Source organism: Pinus tabuliformis, chromosome 4_2 (assembly GCF_031772625.1).
Source record: "Pinus tabuliformis cultivar Carrire ecotype Pingquan chromosome 4_2, CPIR1, whole genome shotgun sequence".
In the NCBI taxonomy this organism is placed as follows: Eukaryota; Viridiplantae; Streptophyta; class Pinopsida; order Pinales; family Pinaceae; genus Pinus; species Pinus tabuliformis.
This window is the reverse complement of record NC_142304.1, coordinates 1,150,087,926-1,150,105,241: the sequence shown is the minus strand read 5'-3', so window position 1 is coordinate 1,150,105,241 and position 17,316 is coordinate 1,150,087,926. Positions and strand designations below refer to the sequence as shown.

The 17,316-nt window shown below is 34.2% G+C and overlaps 1 protein-coding gene across 1 annotated transcript; it reads left to right on the top strand.

The window, feature by feature from the left end:
• Window positions 1-11,361: 11,361 nt before the first annotated feature.
• On the top strand, window positions 11,362-16,570 carry LOC149173747 (3-dehydrosphinganine reductase TSC10A-like). Its single transcript, XM_089427993.1, has 4 exons — window positions 11,362-11,675; window positions 14,084-14,347; window positions 14,454-14,601; window positions 16,091-16,570. The coding sequence occupies exons 1-4, from the start codon at window positions 11,388-11,390 to the stop codon at window positions 16,405-16,407; spliced, it is 1,017 nt and encodes a 338-aa protein (XP_089284119.1). The 5' UTR covers window positions 11,362-11,387; the 3' UTR covers window positions 16,408-16,570.
• The last annotated feature ends 746 nt before the right edge of the window (window positions 16,571-17,316 follow it).

The window sequence follows — 17,316 nt, the reverse complement described above, 5'->3', positions numbered from 1 at the left end:
TGGGATGAGCGTAGAGCGTTGTAAGAGCTTAAACATGTTGGGAGATTGAGTTGCATATGGCTAGGGTTAAACCATAGATATGATCGCCATAAGTAGGAGGAGCTCCATCACCTTGTCCTACTTGTCTTATATTATCACATAAATAATAGTTGACAAGAGAAATTTATTTTAATTTAAAATTTATAAAGTTTCAAGGAATCGAATTTATGAAAGTATAAATTCTTCCATCATGTAAAATAAATATAAGAAGAATTTTTTTTGGCAACTAGGTTGATCCCAGGTTCGACAAACCAATCTAATAGATAGAAGAACGATCTACCCGCTAGTGGGATGCTATCACTAGGATAGTGCAAAGTTCATCCAAGTTTGGACATCCTTGGGATAGTTTAATTCCCACAAAAGTGGCTTCCATCCTCAAACTAACTAATCCACAACTCATAGATTTTAAGAAGATTATGTCATTTAACTCTGTAAAACACAAAACCAATAATTGATAAAAATATGAATTTGAAAAAAATACAATTTTAATAAATGTCAATATATTTATGATGATGATGATGATGATTAACATCCACTAAGACCAATGTGGTCCATCAGACCTCAAGAAAATAGAGTCTAATTGTCATTCTTCAAAACCTTGTTTCTGTGATTAAGGAGCAAGCAAAGAAGCATTCCAAGATCGCTATAGTTGGGCTGGCTTAATAAATCAAGAAGCTTGGAGGTGTGGCTGATGATAGGGAATTGAGAGTAGATATGGGCAAGAGTCGGATAGTCTAAAAGGAAGTGCTTTTCATCTTCCACCTTCTTAGTATCACAAATCTGACAAATTCTATCGTCTTAGGGAGTCTTGGGAGTAGACCATCGTCTGGTCTCACTCTGAAGCTCATGAGAGTTAGTTCTAATCCTAGCGAGGCTCATTTTATTCTTAGTGCTAGTCAACATAGAGAGATAATTCTGGTTATCAAGGGTGGGGTTGATCACCTCCTTATAGTACCTTAGTTTCCTTTTACCCTCTAGCTCCTTAGCATCCCACATATTGTCTTTAAAACTGGAGGTAATAGTATCTTTGATATTGTCCTTACTTCCCATGATGATATCCTCCTTAATCCCCCAAAGGCTAAGCCAAGAATGAGCATCCAGATGCTACCCGTGCTTGAGGCATAGGTGGGGGTTTTGACTAAAGTTAGAAGCAATTTTTGGGAGCCTCTTGGATTCCATATTGTGAAGCTTCTTCTTATACATTAGATATCTAAACACATTCACACTTTCAATGGGGTACATGCCAGCTTCGATCAAGAGGATAGGATAGGGATTATTTCCCTTGATCTTGAGGTTATAGGTTATGAATTACTTTTGGATCATCTCAATCTTTCTCCATGACTCCCTAGATATACTACACCCCCAAAATTCACATTCATATAAGATAACATGGGTGATGAGAGTCTCAAAGAGGAACCTTTTTTTACTCCAAATGTACAGATCGACTGACTTACAATTGTTTCAAGTTCATAATAAGATTTCCAACCTCCAATAATTCTTTTCTTGATGTTGTAATTCCAGTTGAGCTGATGAGGAAATTCAATACCCAAATATTTATAAGAAGACACCTGCTCAAGACAATGGTTATCATAGAGGAAACTACCATGGGTGATATTTTTGGACTTAATGATAATGAATTTAGTCTTGTTGGTATTAACAATCATACCCATGTTGGAGCAGTAGACATGAAGAGTCTTAAGATGCTCCTCTAGGTAATCATGGCTCCTTGCAAGAAGAATGATATTATCAACATAAAGGAGAAGAGTAATGATAATACCAGCGAGCTTGGCGCCTTTGCAACCCGCAGTTTCTAGACACTCCTCTAGTTTATCGATGTAAATACCAAAAAGGGTAGGGGAAAGGGGACAACCTTGCTTAACCCCGATATTACATTTAATATATTTAGACCATCCTTCGTTGGTATTAAGCTTGGAAATGGCAGTCTCATAGAGGCAGATCACAACAATCCTCAGTTCAGGAGGAACCTTGATCTCTTCAAGCCTCTCCCAGAACTTATCTCGGGGGACAGTGTTGAAATCTTTTCTAAAGTCCACAAAACAATAGAAGAGATCTATTTTACTATTGCGACATTCCTCTACGATGATCCTAAGGGTGACAAGGTGGATGATGGTTGAGTGATGTCTCCTAAAAGCAACTTGCCCTTTAGCTCTTTTATTTTGGTTCTCAAGCCAAAGGCTATTTTTTTTTCCAGAATGTGCCCATAAAGCTTGGCTAGAATGTGGCTAATCATAATGGTCATGTAGTTAGAGGGAACACTTTTGTCCCCATTTTTGAAGATAGGCACAATAGGGCTTTGCATCCAAAGCTTAGGGAAGCCATGCTTTACAACTAGATTGAGAAGCTTGTGAAGATGAGCAATGCAGATAGATTTTCCCATTTTAAAGATCTCAGCTAGGTAACCTTCAATATCTTTGGCTTTCCCATTAGCGAGCTTATTAGTCCCAGACTCAACATCTTCCAAAGAAAAAATATCATCCTTAATAAGAGTTTTTAAGATGGTGCCCATGGTGTCCGGAGAGTCATACAACTTCTTAAGATAGTTATCCAAATTTTCTAGGTGGATATAATGATTATCTTTAGTTTTACAAAGAAGCACATTCCACCAAAAATTTCTGGGCGCAACTTTATAAAGGTGGAGAAGATGCTCTTATCTCTTATTAATATATGACCTCTTCTTCCTCTTAATGAGAGCTTTGTATATACTTATATTATGGAGCTTAATGATTTCATTAGGGGTGTCTCTAATTTCTTTCTTGGCAATTTTACAGTCTTTGTCATACCAAGGATTGGAAGTTCTATTATTTTTCTTATACGAAGTCTTATTAGAGATTTTGCTAATGGTGGTAGAAAGGGTAGTAGTAAAATGGTAATAGATTTGATCAATGTTGTTATTATAAGTTAGGGAGCCTAAATCCTTTTCCAAATCCTTTAAGAAAAGGTCAACATTACTTCTATCGAAGTGAATGTGACTTTTGCTTTCATTGTTCTCCTGCATGTGGGTGGTATGCATAACAAGATTAAGGGATAAAGACAAAGGTCTGTGGTCAGATTCAGGCTTGTACCCATTAAGAAGCTCAAAGTTTGTAATATGGTTGAGGACATGGATGTCAGAAATCACATAATCCATGACATTGCTACCTAGCCCATGGAGACAGGTCATCTGACCGGAGAGAGGCCATTTATTAATACCATTACAAATGATTAGGTCCTGAGAACTACAAAGTTTGAGGAGCTCAGTGCCGAATAAGTTCTCGATTATGTCTTCATATTTTCTCTTGAATCTATTAGCTAAGTTACCATCCTCATCAAGCCACAAGGGGTCAGGGTTAGAGTTGTTACTTAACATAATAGCTTGGTTAGTAGCAATTCGAGCATTAAAGTCCCAAAGAAAAAGGATATTGTCTCCATTCCTTAAGTTGTAGATGTCTTTTTCTAAGGTATTGAAAGGACAATTCTTATCCAGGTTGTTTTTCTTATAGGATGTAGAGTTGATAGGGGCGAAATAACAGATTGCAAGAAATATCCTATTGGTTGTAGAATTAGAGATCTCGATCCAAATGTACTGATTGAAGGGGTCAGTTTTATGAAGTTGGATGTGAGAGGAAGCAAATTCCCTAATATAACAGGCAATACCACCAAAACCTCTCCTCGAGGATTTTTTATTCCAAGAAAACCAAAGAGTGAACCCTTCAAGATGAGGGACCCTATATTCGTCATGCTCCCAAGTTTCAACTAAAAGAATAAGATTAATATCACTCGGGATCCAACTTAACATAGTACCTTTACACCATGGAAAACCACGACAATTCCAGAAGATGATTCAGAGTGATGTTATTCCATATTTATCACTCGTGTTTGGGACTCCGTCTCTAATAATAACTTTCCAATTCCTAATGATTGCCCATTTCTCTTCTTTTCTTGCCTCCTTGACCTTTTGTACTTTTTTCCTAAGTTCAACTTGGTCTTCTAGAACAAGATCTTCATTTATAAAGATTCTCGTTCCTTTTAGGCTTGGGGATTTCATAAGTATATCTGTTGGACACCTAATCCTCAATGGGTTAGTGTGGAAGCTGAATGGACAAAAGGAGTCCAAGAGACCTTGGGATGTGAATCCCAACGGTCACAACAATGTACTATAAATATATATTTCCTGTTAAGAAAATATGTACTCACATGATTTATCTTTCCTATTTTATGTTTCCCATGTGTGTTTAACATGGTATCAGAGCAGGCGTATTCCTGCCCTGCATAACTAATTTGAGCCGTTGTTTTGTGGCCTTTGTAAATCTGAGCGCTTCTCCTTATCATTTTTGTGCCTTTCTAAACTGCTTCACTGAAACTTCGGTTATTTTTTGCATTGGATGCTCCTGTACCTGAAAATCTGATTGTTCTCTCTCCTGAGCTACCCAACGACACAACTGTGCAGCAACTGTCATCTTCCATAACCGCTCCTGCATAAAATCATTTGCTGTCCAAGCCGTTTCCTCAAGCTACGCCTACTTTAACGCTCTGAAATCTGCGCCTACTCCCTGGCTCCAGTGGATTCTGGAAACGATCTCTGCCTCTGTCGCTCTCTGAGCAGTCAGACCATGCCATAATTTCTTCCTCGCCCTCTCTGGTTAAGGTGGCACTACCTAACGTTGAGGCCGTTATACCTGTGTGTTGATTTCTCTGCCCACATGAACAGATTCTTGTAGCTCACCTGCAATTAGTCTCATATTCTGAGCAAGAAAATGCTGAGTTCTGGTCCTCCAGTGCCATCCCCGTTTGCATTGTGATTGTTATTATTATTACTACTTCCTCCCGGTCTCTGGAGCGGCTTCTCCAAAGAATCAAGCTTGCCCATCCTCCCCCAACTGCTCTGACCTGTACGCAGTCGGAACATAGACGGGTGCCTTTGCTGGCTTGGCTTTGGATTTGTTACATACTCATCAGAAAGTGAAGTTAATGATGCCGTTGCTGCCCTCGATGGAACTGAACTGGATGGGAGGCCCTTGAGCATGACTCGTATTATCTTCTGTTTGCTCTGCCGTTCGCACTTGCTTTTTCGTGGGAGTTGGACGCTTGTGAGGATTTAATGTCGATTCCCTCTGAGTCCTAGCCCTGTTCTTATTATGACTACTCTGCTTGGCAGCAACATAACAAAGCCCATGAATACGACGTGTTCCCTGTTTTAAGAGCTTTAGTCCTGGTCGACATTGATACTGATCCCGAATGGATACGAATGAAGTTGAATATGAATGAAGAATAGAGGGCGCAACAGTTTTCATCATCTTATTCTGCAAATCCAGACTCTTTGAACATTGCTGTCAATCCAAGTCAGACTATTCCAGCCCATTGCTTTGCTTGAAGATACAATATGAAATTGTATGGTACTTTAACTTGTCCGAGGAGGAAAATATCCCTAGCGGTGACAATAATCGTAGTTGTTTGAACCTGTACTCCAAAAGACATTGGTCATTACGTTTCTGAAAAACGTGCATGTTCCATGGTATGTTGAATGCAAAGTTGAATAGTTGAATATGCTGGTTATATGGTGTGAATACCTGCATTGAATGATCAAACCTGCTCTTTTAATCTATGTACATTGGTCGTTGAGTATGTATGTTAGTTTGGCATAAGCGTTGGTTGGAGAAATATTGGTGGACATGCAGGCATAGTTTTTCTCAGAATTTGTTATCTTGGATTCGAATTCTCTATTCTCTCTGAGCATGAATACGTAGCGTCCATAACGCATTGAACCGTTGGCTCCCAGTGCTGTTCGAAGAATGATGGCTTAATTCATTTGATACACAAACCCTTATCTTCGATGTATTGATATTGAGCTGGTCTCCAAGATTTGTCATAAAAATGGTGTATTGGTTTGTATAGATTGTACTTTTACAACGCCTGTTAACCAGAAAGCGTTAGCACTCGGCGCAGATATTGTATTGCATTCGGTAACTAAATATATTGCAGGTCATAATGATGTTCTTGCAGGCAGTTTGAGTGGTTCAAACAAGGTTATTGGCACAGTACGTGCTTTGCACAATGTCTTGGGAGGTGTATTAAGTCCAAATGCAGCGTACTTGTTTCTTCGTGGCATAAAGACCCTGCATCTTCGTGTACATTGTTGCTGTAGGGCTACACGAAGTTCTTAAATGATACACTCCTTTTTTAAAGGTTGCTCTTAAACATCTGTTTTTTTGGATTTGCGTTCGTGGTATCAAACTACATTTAAACTGCTTTTGAAGTGATATATATATATATATATATATATATATATATATATATATATATATATAGATATATATATATATATATATATATATATATATATATATATTCATTTTTTGTTTCATGTTGCGTTAGTTTCTTTAGGCAACAGTGTGCGGCCACTTAGCATCAAACCATTACTTTATAGCCGCCCCAGTGAGAGCCAGGCCATGTGAAGCAGGCAGGCAACAGAGCCCCCATCCATGTTAATTAAGCTACATTCTCTGTGCTTTTTTAGGAGCCTCTAGGTTTAGACAACTCCTCGTACAGCTATAAATCAGCCGGAAACTAATTCTTTTACAGGGAGCTCTTATCCAGGTTTAGGATCTACTACAGATCTCTGCCTTATACGGTGATATATATTGGTAGCATGGTTATATACAGTGATATATGAAACGATTCAATAATATTGAATGCGTTGTTTTAAATATTGAATGCGCGCTGTCCAGTGGTATTTGAAACTATCATATGATCCTACCATTAGTTTTTCTTCTCGACTTTTGCACATTTTCCAAGCACTTGGGTGTGTATAGACTATACATATCATTGTCAGCGTTAGTAGAGGAGGAAAAGCGATATCTACCCATGCCTTCCACAAGGATTCTGGAGAGACTACTTTACTTATAAATTGCGTTTGAAATGAATAATATCATGCAGTGCGGCACACAGGCAGGTTTTCGAGGACCCACAGAGTTTTTTGGATGTGTGGATCTATAATATCCTTGGAGGAGTATGTCGATTGTATTGTTTGATGCAAGGAGTGTTGTTGACTGTTTGCATTAAACAGAGATTAGATTTAGAGATTTGATATGACAATATTGACACATTATTCTTTGTAAATGCCTATGATAAAGCAACTATTGAGTTGGTACTGCTGACATTGTTGATCTATAGACATGTATTGATGAAGTGGAGTATGATTTCACATTCTAGGGTTTCAGAGATAAGTCTTGCATTACCAAGTATTATTGACTGAATACGCTGATGGATAGACTCTGATGATGATGTTGAATTGACGGGCTAAGTGTTATGTCACAGAGCTTGACATTCCTTGATTCCACTGCTGCATAAAGAGTTTGGTGAGCTGATTGTAATCTTTTATGTTGCATGCTCCTCATTTGCTCACATTTATAAAGGATATTGCAATGACATTGAATTATGAGTGATTGTTGCTGGTTGATAGTCGTGATCAGTTTCTTTAATGTATAAGATGATGAAGGAAATAACCAGACTTGAAGATGCATTAAAGTTACTGAATATCCTAATTCATTCCACTGTTGATGGGACAGTCAAAATCAGTAAGTATTTTCTCTCAGAAATTCAGACATGTCTACAAAATGCGCAGGAAAAGATTGATTTTTTGCAGCTTGAATCACAGCTACAGCAAGAAGAGCTACATCAAAATAGACATCATTCTGAACCTGTTTTTGTTCAGAACATTGATACAACCACCCATCAGCAGCAAGTCAATAATGTTACTGTTCATTCCAATAAAGCAGTAGTTGTACATGCAGATGCAGAAACTCAGCCTGCACTTCCCAAGCCCATCATCAGACCTTGGGAACAACTTGTCCACAACAAGCACAGAACTGGTCTTGGATATGACAAGGACTTGTCCTTTCATATTCCAGACTATGCCAAGCCCATTCAATTTCAGAGTGCTGGATTCATTCATGACAGTTCACCTGCTCCTCATAACAGTTCAGCTTCAGCTGTTCCAGATTCTGCCCTTCTTCCACAGCAACAACAACAACAAAAACACATTGTGAAATGCCAACACTGTGACCGAGTTGGCCATCTGAAAGATCACTGTTTTGATCTTCATCCATGTGAGCACTATCATAAAACCAGCCATTCTTCACACAAATGCTTCAGAAACAAACGTCCTGCAAGAACAAAGATTCATCTTGGTTGGATAGCTTCTTGGCAATGGGCATCAACAGCCAAGAAGATATTCCAAACACATGTCAGAACTTGTTCCAGAATATTGAACGGTCTTGCAGTTGAGTTTTCTCCATCCTCTCACCTTGTATCTGACAGGGGGGGAAATGAATGGTCATCTACAAGCTTCAAAGTCACATCAAGTGAGCCTGAGCCACAACCTGCCACACCAGTTTCAGAGTTGTAGCCAAAGACAAAGATGCCCGTGAACATGTCTTCAGTTGGCAATCTGGGACACTTCCTCTAGTAGAAGACTTCAGCTTCTTGCCAGTTTTGGAAGAATTCCAGGAACAAAATTGAGAACACTTCCTCTAGCAGAAGACTCCAGCTTCTTGCCAGTTTTGGAAGAGTTCCAAGAATTGCATTAAGCATTCCAGAGTTGTTGGTTATCCTTAAACCATCACAGGTTGAGACTTCCCTTTTCAGGTTGAAGTTTTACCTTTTATGCGGGGTGAGACCTCCCTTTTATGGTTGAAGGTTTCCCTCTTTAAAACAATAGGATCACTTCCTCTAGCAGAAAACTTCAGTTTCTTGCCAGTTTTGGAAGAGTTCCGGGAACTGCACTAAGCGTTCCAATGTTGGTGGTCATCCTTAAACCACCTTCCTTTATACCAACATTTCATAGAGCACATTCAGCCTAGTGCTGCCATGCATTTTTTGCACATTTTGTATTACAGCTCTCTTCTTGGACTCATACATAACTCTTCGGATTAAGGGGAGAATGTTGGACACCTAATCCTCAATGGGTTAGTGTGGAAGCTGAATGGAAAAAAGGAGTCCAAGAGACCTTGGGATGTGAATCCCAACGGTCACAACAATGTACTATAAATGTATATTTCCTGTTAATAAAATATGTACTCACATGATTTATCTTTCCTATTTTATGTTTCCCATGTGTGTTTAACAATATCTAATTTATGGTCATTACAACTGACCTTGACACAGATTAGTCTATGTTTATGCTCAAGTATCTTTCCTACCCTTATTACTTCAGTGAGATAAATTGCTTGAATTTGAGATTTTGTCTTTAATTGTTCTTTAACTAGTTCTAATGTGTCTTCATTGTTTTGTTCTTCTATACCAACAATTATAAGGTGTAAGGCTCTTTTGTGGCGCTCATGGTCTAGAACAATTAGTTTATTAGTTTCTTCTTTTATGGGTTTAATATCTAATTTATTCTATGTGTTTATTTAGGGCCGAGTTACTATGTAGTTGTTTTTGTAGATTTTTAATCTAGCTTTTTAAAGTGTTATTTTCTTTAACCATTGCTTGTTTGCTATCTTCGATTTCTTGAATTCTACCTTTCATTCCTTGGAGTTTAGTCTCGAGTGAGCATATTATTTTCTAATGATTTGTGGTTATTGTCAAACATTGTAGTTAATTCTAGTTTAAAATATTTTTATCTTTCTTCTCTTCATCCTTCTAAAGATTCAATGTACTCATAAAGACTCTCTAGAGTAATCTTACTTGGTCTCCCTTTGCTAGAGGGGGTTTTAGAAAGGTGTGGTGAAGTACTCATAGTGGAAATAAACAAAACTTAACAAGAAGAGAGTAAGTGGGAACGTATGCACCTATCAGAGTTATCTGCAACTGTGTTTGTAATGCAAATTTAATTGGATGGAATGTTTACTGTAGTCCTCTTCAATCTACTTCAATATTATTATAAATATCTTATAATTATATTTTTGTGTAAATAATTTGAGTTGTTGTGAGGTTCTAAATCTATTTATACATTTAACAATGCATTTCAAACTCACTCAATTTTTTTATCTCCATCGAAACTATATAAATATTTAGTAAAATTTAATTTCTTATAATTTATACATATGAGTAAAATTTATATTTTTTCAATAATAATAATTCTCCCAATTATCTTAAATAAATTTAATTAAAATATTTAATTAATATTATATTTTTATTAATGTATTTTTATTTGTATTAATATTATATTTTTACATCAATAGGATATTAACCACCAAACATCACATATGATAAAAGTCAAAGGCGATCAGCAGCACAAAACAAAAACCCTAAATAGATTGCGACGCTGATGGAAATGGTAGATAATGTATTATTGAACCGATCAAATTAGCTACAGGCAGCAGAACCCATAAATGGACCGCATCAAATGGAATTGTCAAAAATGAATTACAGGCCACAGAAACCATAGATTGACCGCATCAAATGGAAATTGTCAAAAAATGGAGTACAGAAAATTGTCACAAATGGATTTTTTTTTCAAAGGTACAAATCATGCCTGACCAATTTTTAGGTGTACATTATTTTGTTTAGGATTGGAAAACAAGATGCAGAAGAGTTTAGTTATATATTATTTTACTAAATATTGGATCAGATTGGAATACAATATGAGCAATTTTTTTTTTTTTTTTTTTTTTTTTTAATTATAGGGTGAATCAGTAACTGTCAGTCTTAATTTATGGGAGACCCAGGATCAATCTTTGTAGCTGTCTCTATAACACCAAGAGTACATCCAACCACCTACAAGTGGGATACACAAGACAAACTATTATTAGATATACATTATTGAACATAATTAGGTATACATTATTAGATCAAAAATTAAAACATAAAACTTATAAAAGTTTAGATATATCTTACTTTACTTAAAATTGGAACACAGAATTTATAAACAAACTACTTCACCTAACTATTAAACCATATTCTTAAAACCAAAAAAAAATTACAAACCACTGAAGCCACAAATAGACCACATCAAATGGAAATGGTTAAAAATGGACTACTGAACCGAGAGAATAGGACTTGCACCGATCACATTAAATGCAAAATAAAATATCACAACGACCCAACGACGTTACAGAATCAGTAGCTATGTGTTTACAGTTACTGGTAAATCACATTTTCACAATTAATATCCATGTGGAAGCAGCAGCTGGAGAGATGTAGTTGGGTCTCACACGTCTTGTCAATGGCAGAGAGACGAGACTTTCCAGTTCACGCCCATGGCATGGACATGCAACATGTCCACCGAAGAACTTGCGTACCCGTCAAGGACATTTAATGAATGAATGTCACTTGAAAAATTCTGATCGGGTTGTTATATATACTCATATGCAGTATACTCATTAAATATATTTTTATACCAGTTGGCAATGGAGTTCTCGGCTGTGTCTGCTGTAACGTTAGGGGTGGTGGCTGTGGGAATGTCTGTACTCTTCTGGCCTTCTGGGCGTGCCTCAGGTCTGGGTAGGAAGAGTTTGGAAAAGAAACATGTGGTGATAACGGGAGGATCCAGTGGTATTGGGCTTGCAATGGCCAAGGAAGTGATTCTGCAGGGAGGTTTTGTTACTTTGATATCCAGAAGCTCTGCTAATCTTCAAGTTGCTGTTGAAAGCATTGTCAAAGATCTGTCCTGTGATCCAGCTAGAGTATTATCAAAGGTATGCCATCTTCTGTTCCCTGAACACTGTTATGTTGTTCTTAACAATTTATTTCAATGGTATATTTTGAGATTAGATGCACAAAATTTGTTCTTCTATTAAATTTCAAAATATTTTCAAATTTTAGGTTTAAAATGAGCTAAACATAATTTTCACTCACACGTTTGTATTATATTATATCCATCTGCATCTAGGTGTTGTCAAGTTTTTCTTTCTTTATGAATCTGCATCTGGGTGTTGTCAAATTTTTCTTTCTTTATGAATCTAGGTTCTGTTTGAACTCATTTTGATAAAGGAAGAAGATCTGAGATTTGTACATTTGATGTATTAACATTTTTTTATAATATATATATAATGAAGTTTTGCAGCTAATAATAATATAGCTATCTATATATTATAATAATATATTTAATTTTGTTTTTTTACTTCAATATTTAATTATAATTCATTGATTGATTTTAGTATTAGTGAACTGCTTATTTTGCCAGTTACAGAAGTTCGACATCTTTCATTAATTATATATTATTTTTACAGAAGTTCGACATCTTTCATTAATTATATATTATTTTTTAATTAATTTTGTTGAAAATTTTATAAAAATTGAGAAAATATATAGCTTAAAATTGTGTATTTTAATTAATATATTAAATAACTTTTTTAAAGTATTTTTTTTAGTCAATTTTGTTTAAAAGCAAGTAAATATTTAATCAAGTAAATATTTTTAAGAATCACAAGTTTAAATTGTTTAAGTTTGAATGTCTTAGGGTTTTCTAGATTGTTGAATCCATTTATGTATTTAAAAGAACATTTTAAATAAGAAAAAATCACAATCTTTCTTGAGATTGGATTCCCTCATTCTACCTAAAAAACTATTTTATCTATTAGTTAGACTTGTCCATTTAAAATCATTAAAAATAGAATTTTCAAAAAATTATTTATTTTTATATTGAAAATATAATTTAAGGTACAAAACATTACAATCTTACTGAAACTCTCCTCAAACTTGGGAGTGAGCTTGTTTTTTAATTGAGCTAGCTTGTGTATATATAAATTGTTTTGATTATATTCACTTTTTTTAAACAGCGTGAAAAGTTATCATAACTCACTTGTCAAACCAGTAGTGGGGACAACCATCTGCACTACACCATTTCTAATTACCCATTAGTACTTTGTAAGGGGTAGACATACACTTTCACTCCTGTTAGATGTCTTTGGGTCTTGGGCCACACTAACCCTTAACATGGTTGGATTTTTGCTCATAGAGTTCTGAACCAATAACCCATCATGGAGTGCAGTAACACCCAATCACCATTTATTCTATACCCATAGACTTTTTAAACTGATTTTTAATTTAGCTAATGTATACATATATACATATCTTTTTGTTCTTTTATAATATATATTTTAAATAAAATATTTTCAAATTTACGCCACAGATATGTTAGTGACTTTGCAAAAAAAATATTTCTATTTACTTTTTATAAGGGAACCAAAAAACACAACTTTAAAATTTAATATATATATTTTTGCCATAATTTTTTTTCATGTGATATAATAATATTGATTGTTTTTTGTTTATTTGTTAGTTTTTGTTTTTGTTTTTTTTAAATTTATTTTATATCTATATATATATGCGCAACAATATATCAACACACTAATACTATTTTGTATATACAATTTTAAAATAAAGTAGGTAAATGTTGTGATATATTAAAGGACAGAAAAATATCTCTATATCAATTAATTGGTATGGATTATGTTGCACGCAATTTCTAGGAACTTGAGTTTTTGGGTCTTACACTTACTCAAAACTCAGAAACTTAGCCGAAACTTGACTATCATGTAATCATTTATGAAAATTAATATAGACTTGTTTTTCCTTTTAAATTATCATATATAAATCTTATTCCATTTTTTCTTAAAAGTAATATGTTATACACTTTTATTTATATATTTTATATATATAAATATATGCTGATGTTTTGGTCGAAGTTTCCATTCTTTGAGAGATATATTTCTAAACGTACATATTTGGAAAACTCTAAAACCTTTAAATGTTTCGGCTAACGTTTTGGTGAACGTTTCCATTTATGAGAGGTGATATCTGTAAACTCTAAAACCTTTAAGTGTTTCCTGCAACTTAAGTATGGAGTAGAGTTAACTATTAACTTTACTCCATACACAAGAATCTGCAATAAACATCAATTCATGTAACTTATTAATGTATATCTTGCAGCGTATTTAATTATGTTATGTAATTGCTTTACTTTGCCCACTAGATTCTACCACTAGTTCTTCAACAGAACATTGCAGAAATAATAGAAATTGAACAAATACATAAATTCAACTTCAACCAAAAAAGGTTGAACTCTGTACCTGAGACATGATAGAAAATGCCCTTGATGCAGGTTGCAGATGTAAGTGATTTTCAGGCAATAACCCAAGCAATTCAAGAGGCTTTTCAGTGGAAACCTATCGATGTCCTTATTTGTAATGCTGGATTAACTCGAGGAGGACAATTGGAGAATCAAACCGTTGAAGATATGGACCTGGTAGTCCGAACTAATCTCAATGGATCGGTTTACCCAGTCCATGCAGCTCTGCCCTTGATGAAGGAACGCAGCAAGGAACACCCAGGATCCATTGTTTTCATCGGCTCCCAAGCATCTCTGGTGAGAAAATGTCAACTCATAGAACTGTAACACTACTCTCATTCTCCGCTTTGTTGAGGGTTCCTGTATTTGGATATCATGTTTTAACAATGGCTGTGCATGGCAGTTTGTGTTTTATGGGCATAGTGTCTACACAGCAACTAAATTTGCAGTTAAAGGCTTTGCCGAGGCTTTGAGGCTCGAATTGTTACCATATGACATTAGTATCAGCCTCGCTTGCCCCGGGTTTGTAGACACTCCATTTCTCGAGGAAGGTACAGAATTCTGAACTTTTGCTAACAATTAGGTTTGAATTTGAATTTGATATTTCAGTTATCTTTATCTTTATGGTTAATTTTGAAAATATTCTTTATTATGTGACGAATCAACCATATTACACAGTGTAATTTTCAAAAAATTTGACAATTTTTTATTATTCCAAAATATTTTTGAAATGGACAATCCAATTAAGTTCTGTATTAATATTTTTATGTCATTTGCCATTCACATTGAAATATTTAACCATCTTCATATTCATTATGATTGGATTTAAAAAATTGAATATGGGCCGTTTATATTAATATGTATTGTGATTGGATTTAAATTAGCCTAGATCCATCTTTAACTTAGGACCTATAAAACACAAGAAGGAACCAAATATCTTTTCACTCTAAAAGAGTTAGAGTTTTGCATGTCAAGAGATTTGATATCTCTTAGATTTTGGTAGATTTGAAATTAAGATGGATCTAGGTTGTAAAAGAGTTAGAGTTTTGCATATCAAGAGATTTGATATCTCTCAGATTTTGGTAGGTCTGAAATTAAGATGGATCTAGGTTGCTATAATTATTAATTTATGTTTTTTATTGTATTAATTTGTTTTCGTTTGCCAAGTTGTGTGAGTCTTGAGATGACTGCACACTTAATCTTTGGTTTGAGAAACTGCGACCCAACATCTAAGCGATCAAAATCACATAGGATCACACCTAGCCTCGGCCACACCAACTTAACATCGCTGAAATTTTGTCCACTGAGTTTCAAACTAGTGACCTTCACATCAGAGATTACCTTAACAGTGAACCCCCCATCACTGTACCTTAATAATACACTCCATGATTGTCTATTTAGCACCCAGTAGAAATTTTTAATTTTATTTTAATTTAATTTTGACTTAGTTAAAATAAAAACAGAACATTACAATATCTCTATCCTATAAACTCATATATATATATATATATATATATATATATATAATAAATCTATATTATTATAATATAGTTAAATGAATTTATATTATTAAAACATCTATACTTTTTCGTAGTTTTTATACCTTGCATAAAAGATATGGATATTTCTTATAAATTAGAGTATAGAATATTTTTTCTTTTTCTTTTCAAAATATGGACTAATCAAAATAATTGCTTTTTTAATAGATTTAAACCAATCATATGATCAGTATACACATTTTGACACCGGAAAAAACCAATAATTTGTTGTTTGTTTATGATGTAATTTAAACACTTTTTATAAACACCCACTCAATTTGTTGTTTGTTTATGATGTAATTTAAACACTTTTTATAAACACCCACTCACATGAGGCGCCGATCTTGATTTCCATATTAAAACAATCCTTGTCACACTACGAGATTAGACCATATAATTAATTGTACTAAATTTTCATGTTTTTAAAAATTTTAATCTTTATTTTCAAAATATATATATATATATATATATATTCTAAATCTGTCCATGATGATCTTTGCAGCTGAAACAGATGAAGATACTACTGAAATACTAAGAATAGTCAATTTATATGATCGAAAGAAAGCTGAGAATCCAAAAGAAGTGGCCAAAATAGTCTTGGAAGGTGCTAAGCAAGGGACATTTCTTATTACAACAAATATTTATCCAGGGCTCTTCCTTTCTACTCTAGCAAGGGGGTTCTTGCCTGCTGAGAATGTAGGGAGATGTTTGTTGGAGTTGATTATGTATTTTCCATACAGAGCCTTGACTTTTTTGGCTAACAATGACTTCCGCAAAGCAATTCTCAAGTATTCCAAGAATAATACAAGGAAAATGTAAAATGGATATATTCTATAATAGTTGCTATCCTTGTATTCCGCAAAGCAATTCTCAAGTATTCCAAGAATAATACAAGGAAAATGTAAAATGGATATATTCTATAATAGTTGCTATACTTGTATTTTGGGTGAAAATAAAGAGATTGAGTTCAACATTATAATGATCAAATTTATTTTAGTAATATTAGATATAACATGTTCTTAATTAATAAAGTAGTTAGATTAATTCGGTAGCGTTACATGACATGACATAACATGTGAGCAGCAGAGAAAGATGTATATTTGATTAAAGTTCATATTTCACATCTCTTATGCATTGTTTGTTTAATTTTTTGATATGTTCTTAATAAAGTAGTGTTAACATATTGTGGGGTATATAGGTAGTAAATTAAAATTGTTCAAATTTTAATATTAATATTAATATAATAGGAGTTGTTTTTATTGTTTATTTTTTGGAAGTTTTTACGTGGGTTCTTCTGGTCAAATTTCTCTAAAATCCGGCAGGAATTTATAGAAATCACAAGTTTGATAAGTAATTCTGTGCAATTGAAAGTTTATTGGTTTTCGAGGGTGCTGAATCCATATATACACACTCAAAAAACTAGTTTAAATAACACAAATCAAAATTTCACCTTAATTTTTTCCACAGGATTCTGGCATTGGAAAGTCCAAAAAGTCACACTAAAAACAACTCCATACCAATATAATAAACGAAAATAGTTCTATAATGCCAATGTAATGAAAAATGATTCATTAACAACACATCCAACATAAAAAGGATAGAGAATTGAAATATATATAAGATAATAATTGATAAATAATAAATACAATATAAGATATATAGTTACAAAGTTATGCAATGGTATATATAATGCATTCGCTATTTAGGTTATGATTTTAATTTATTTAA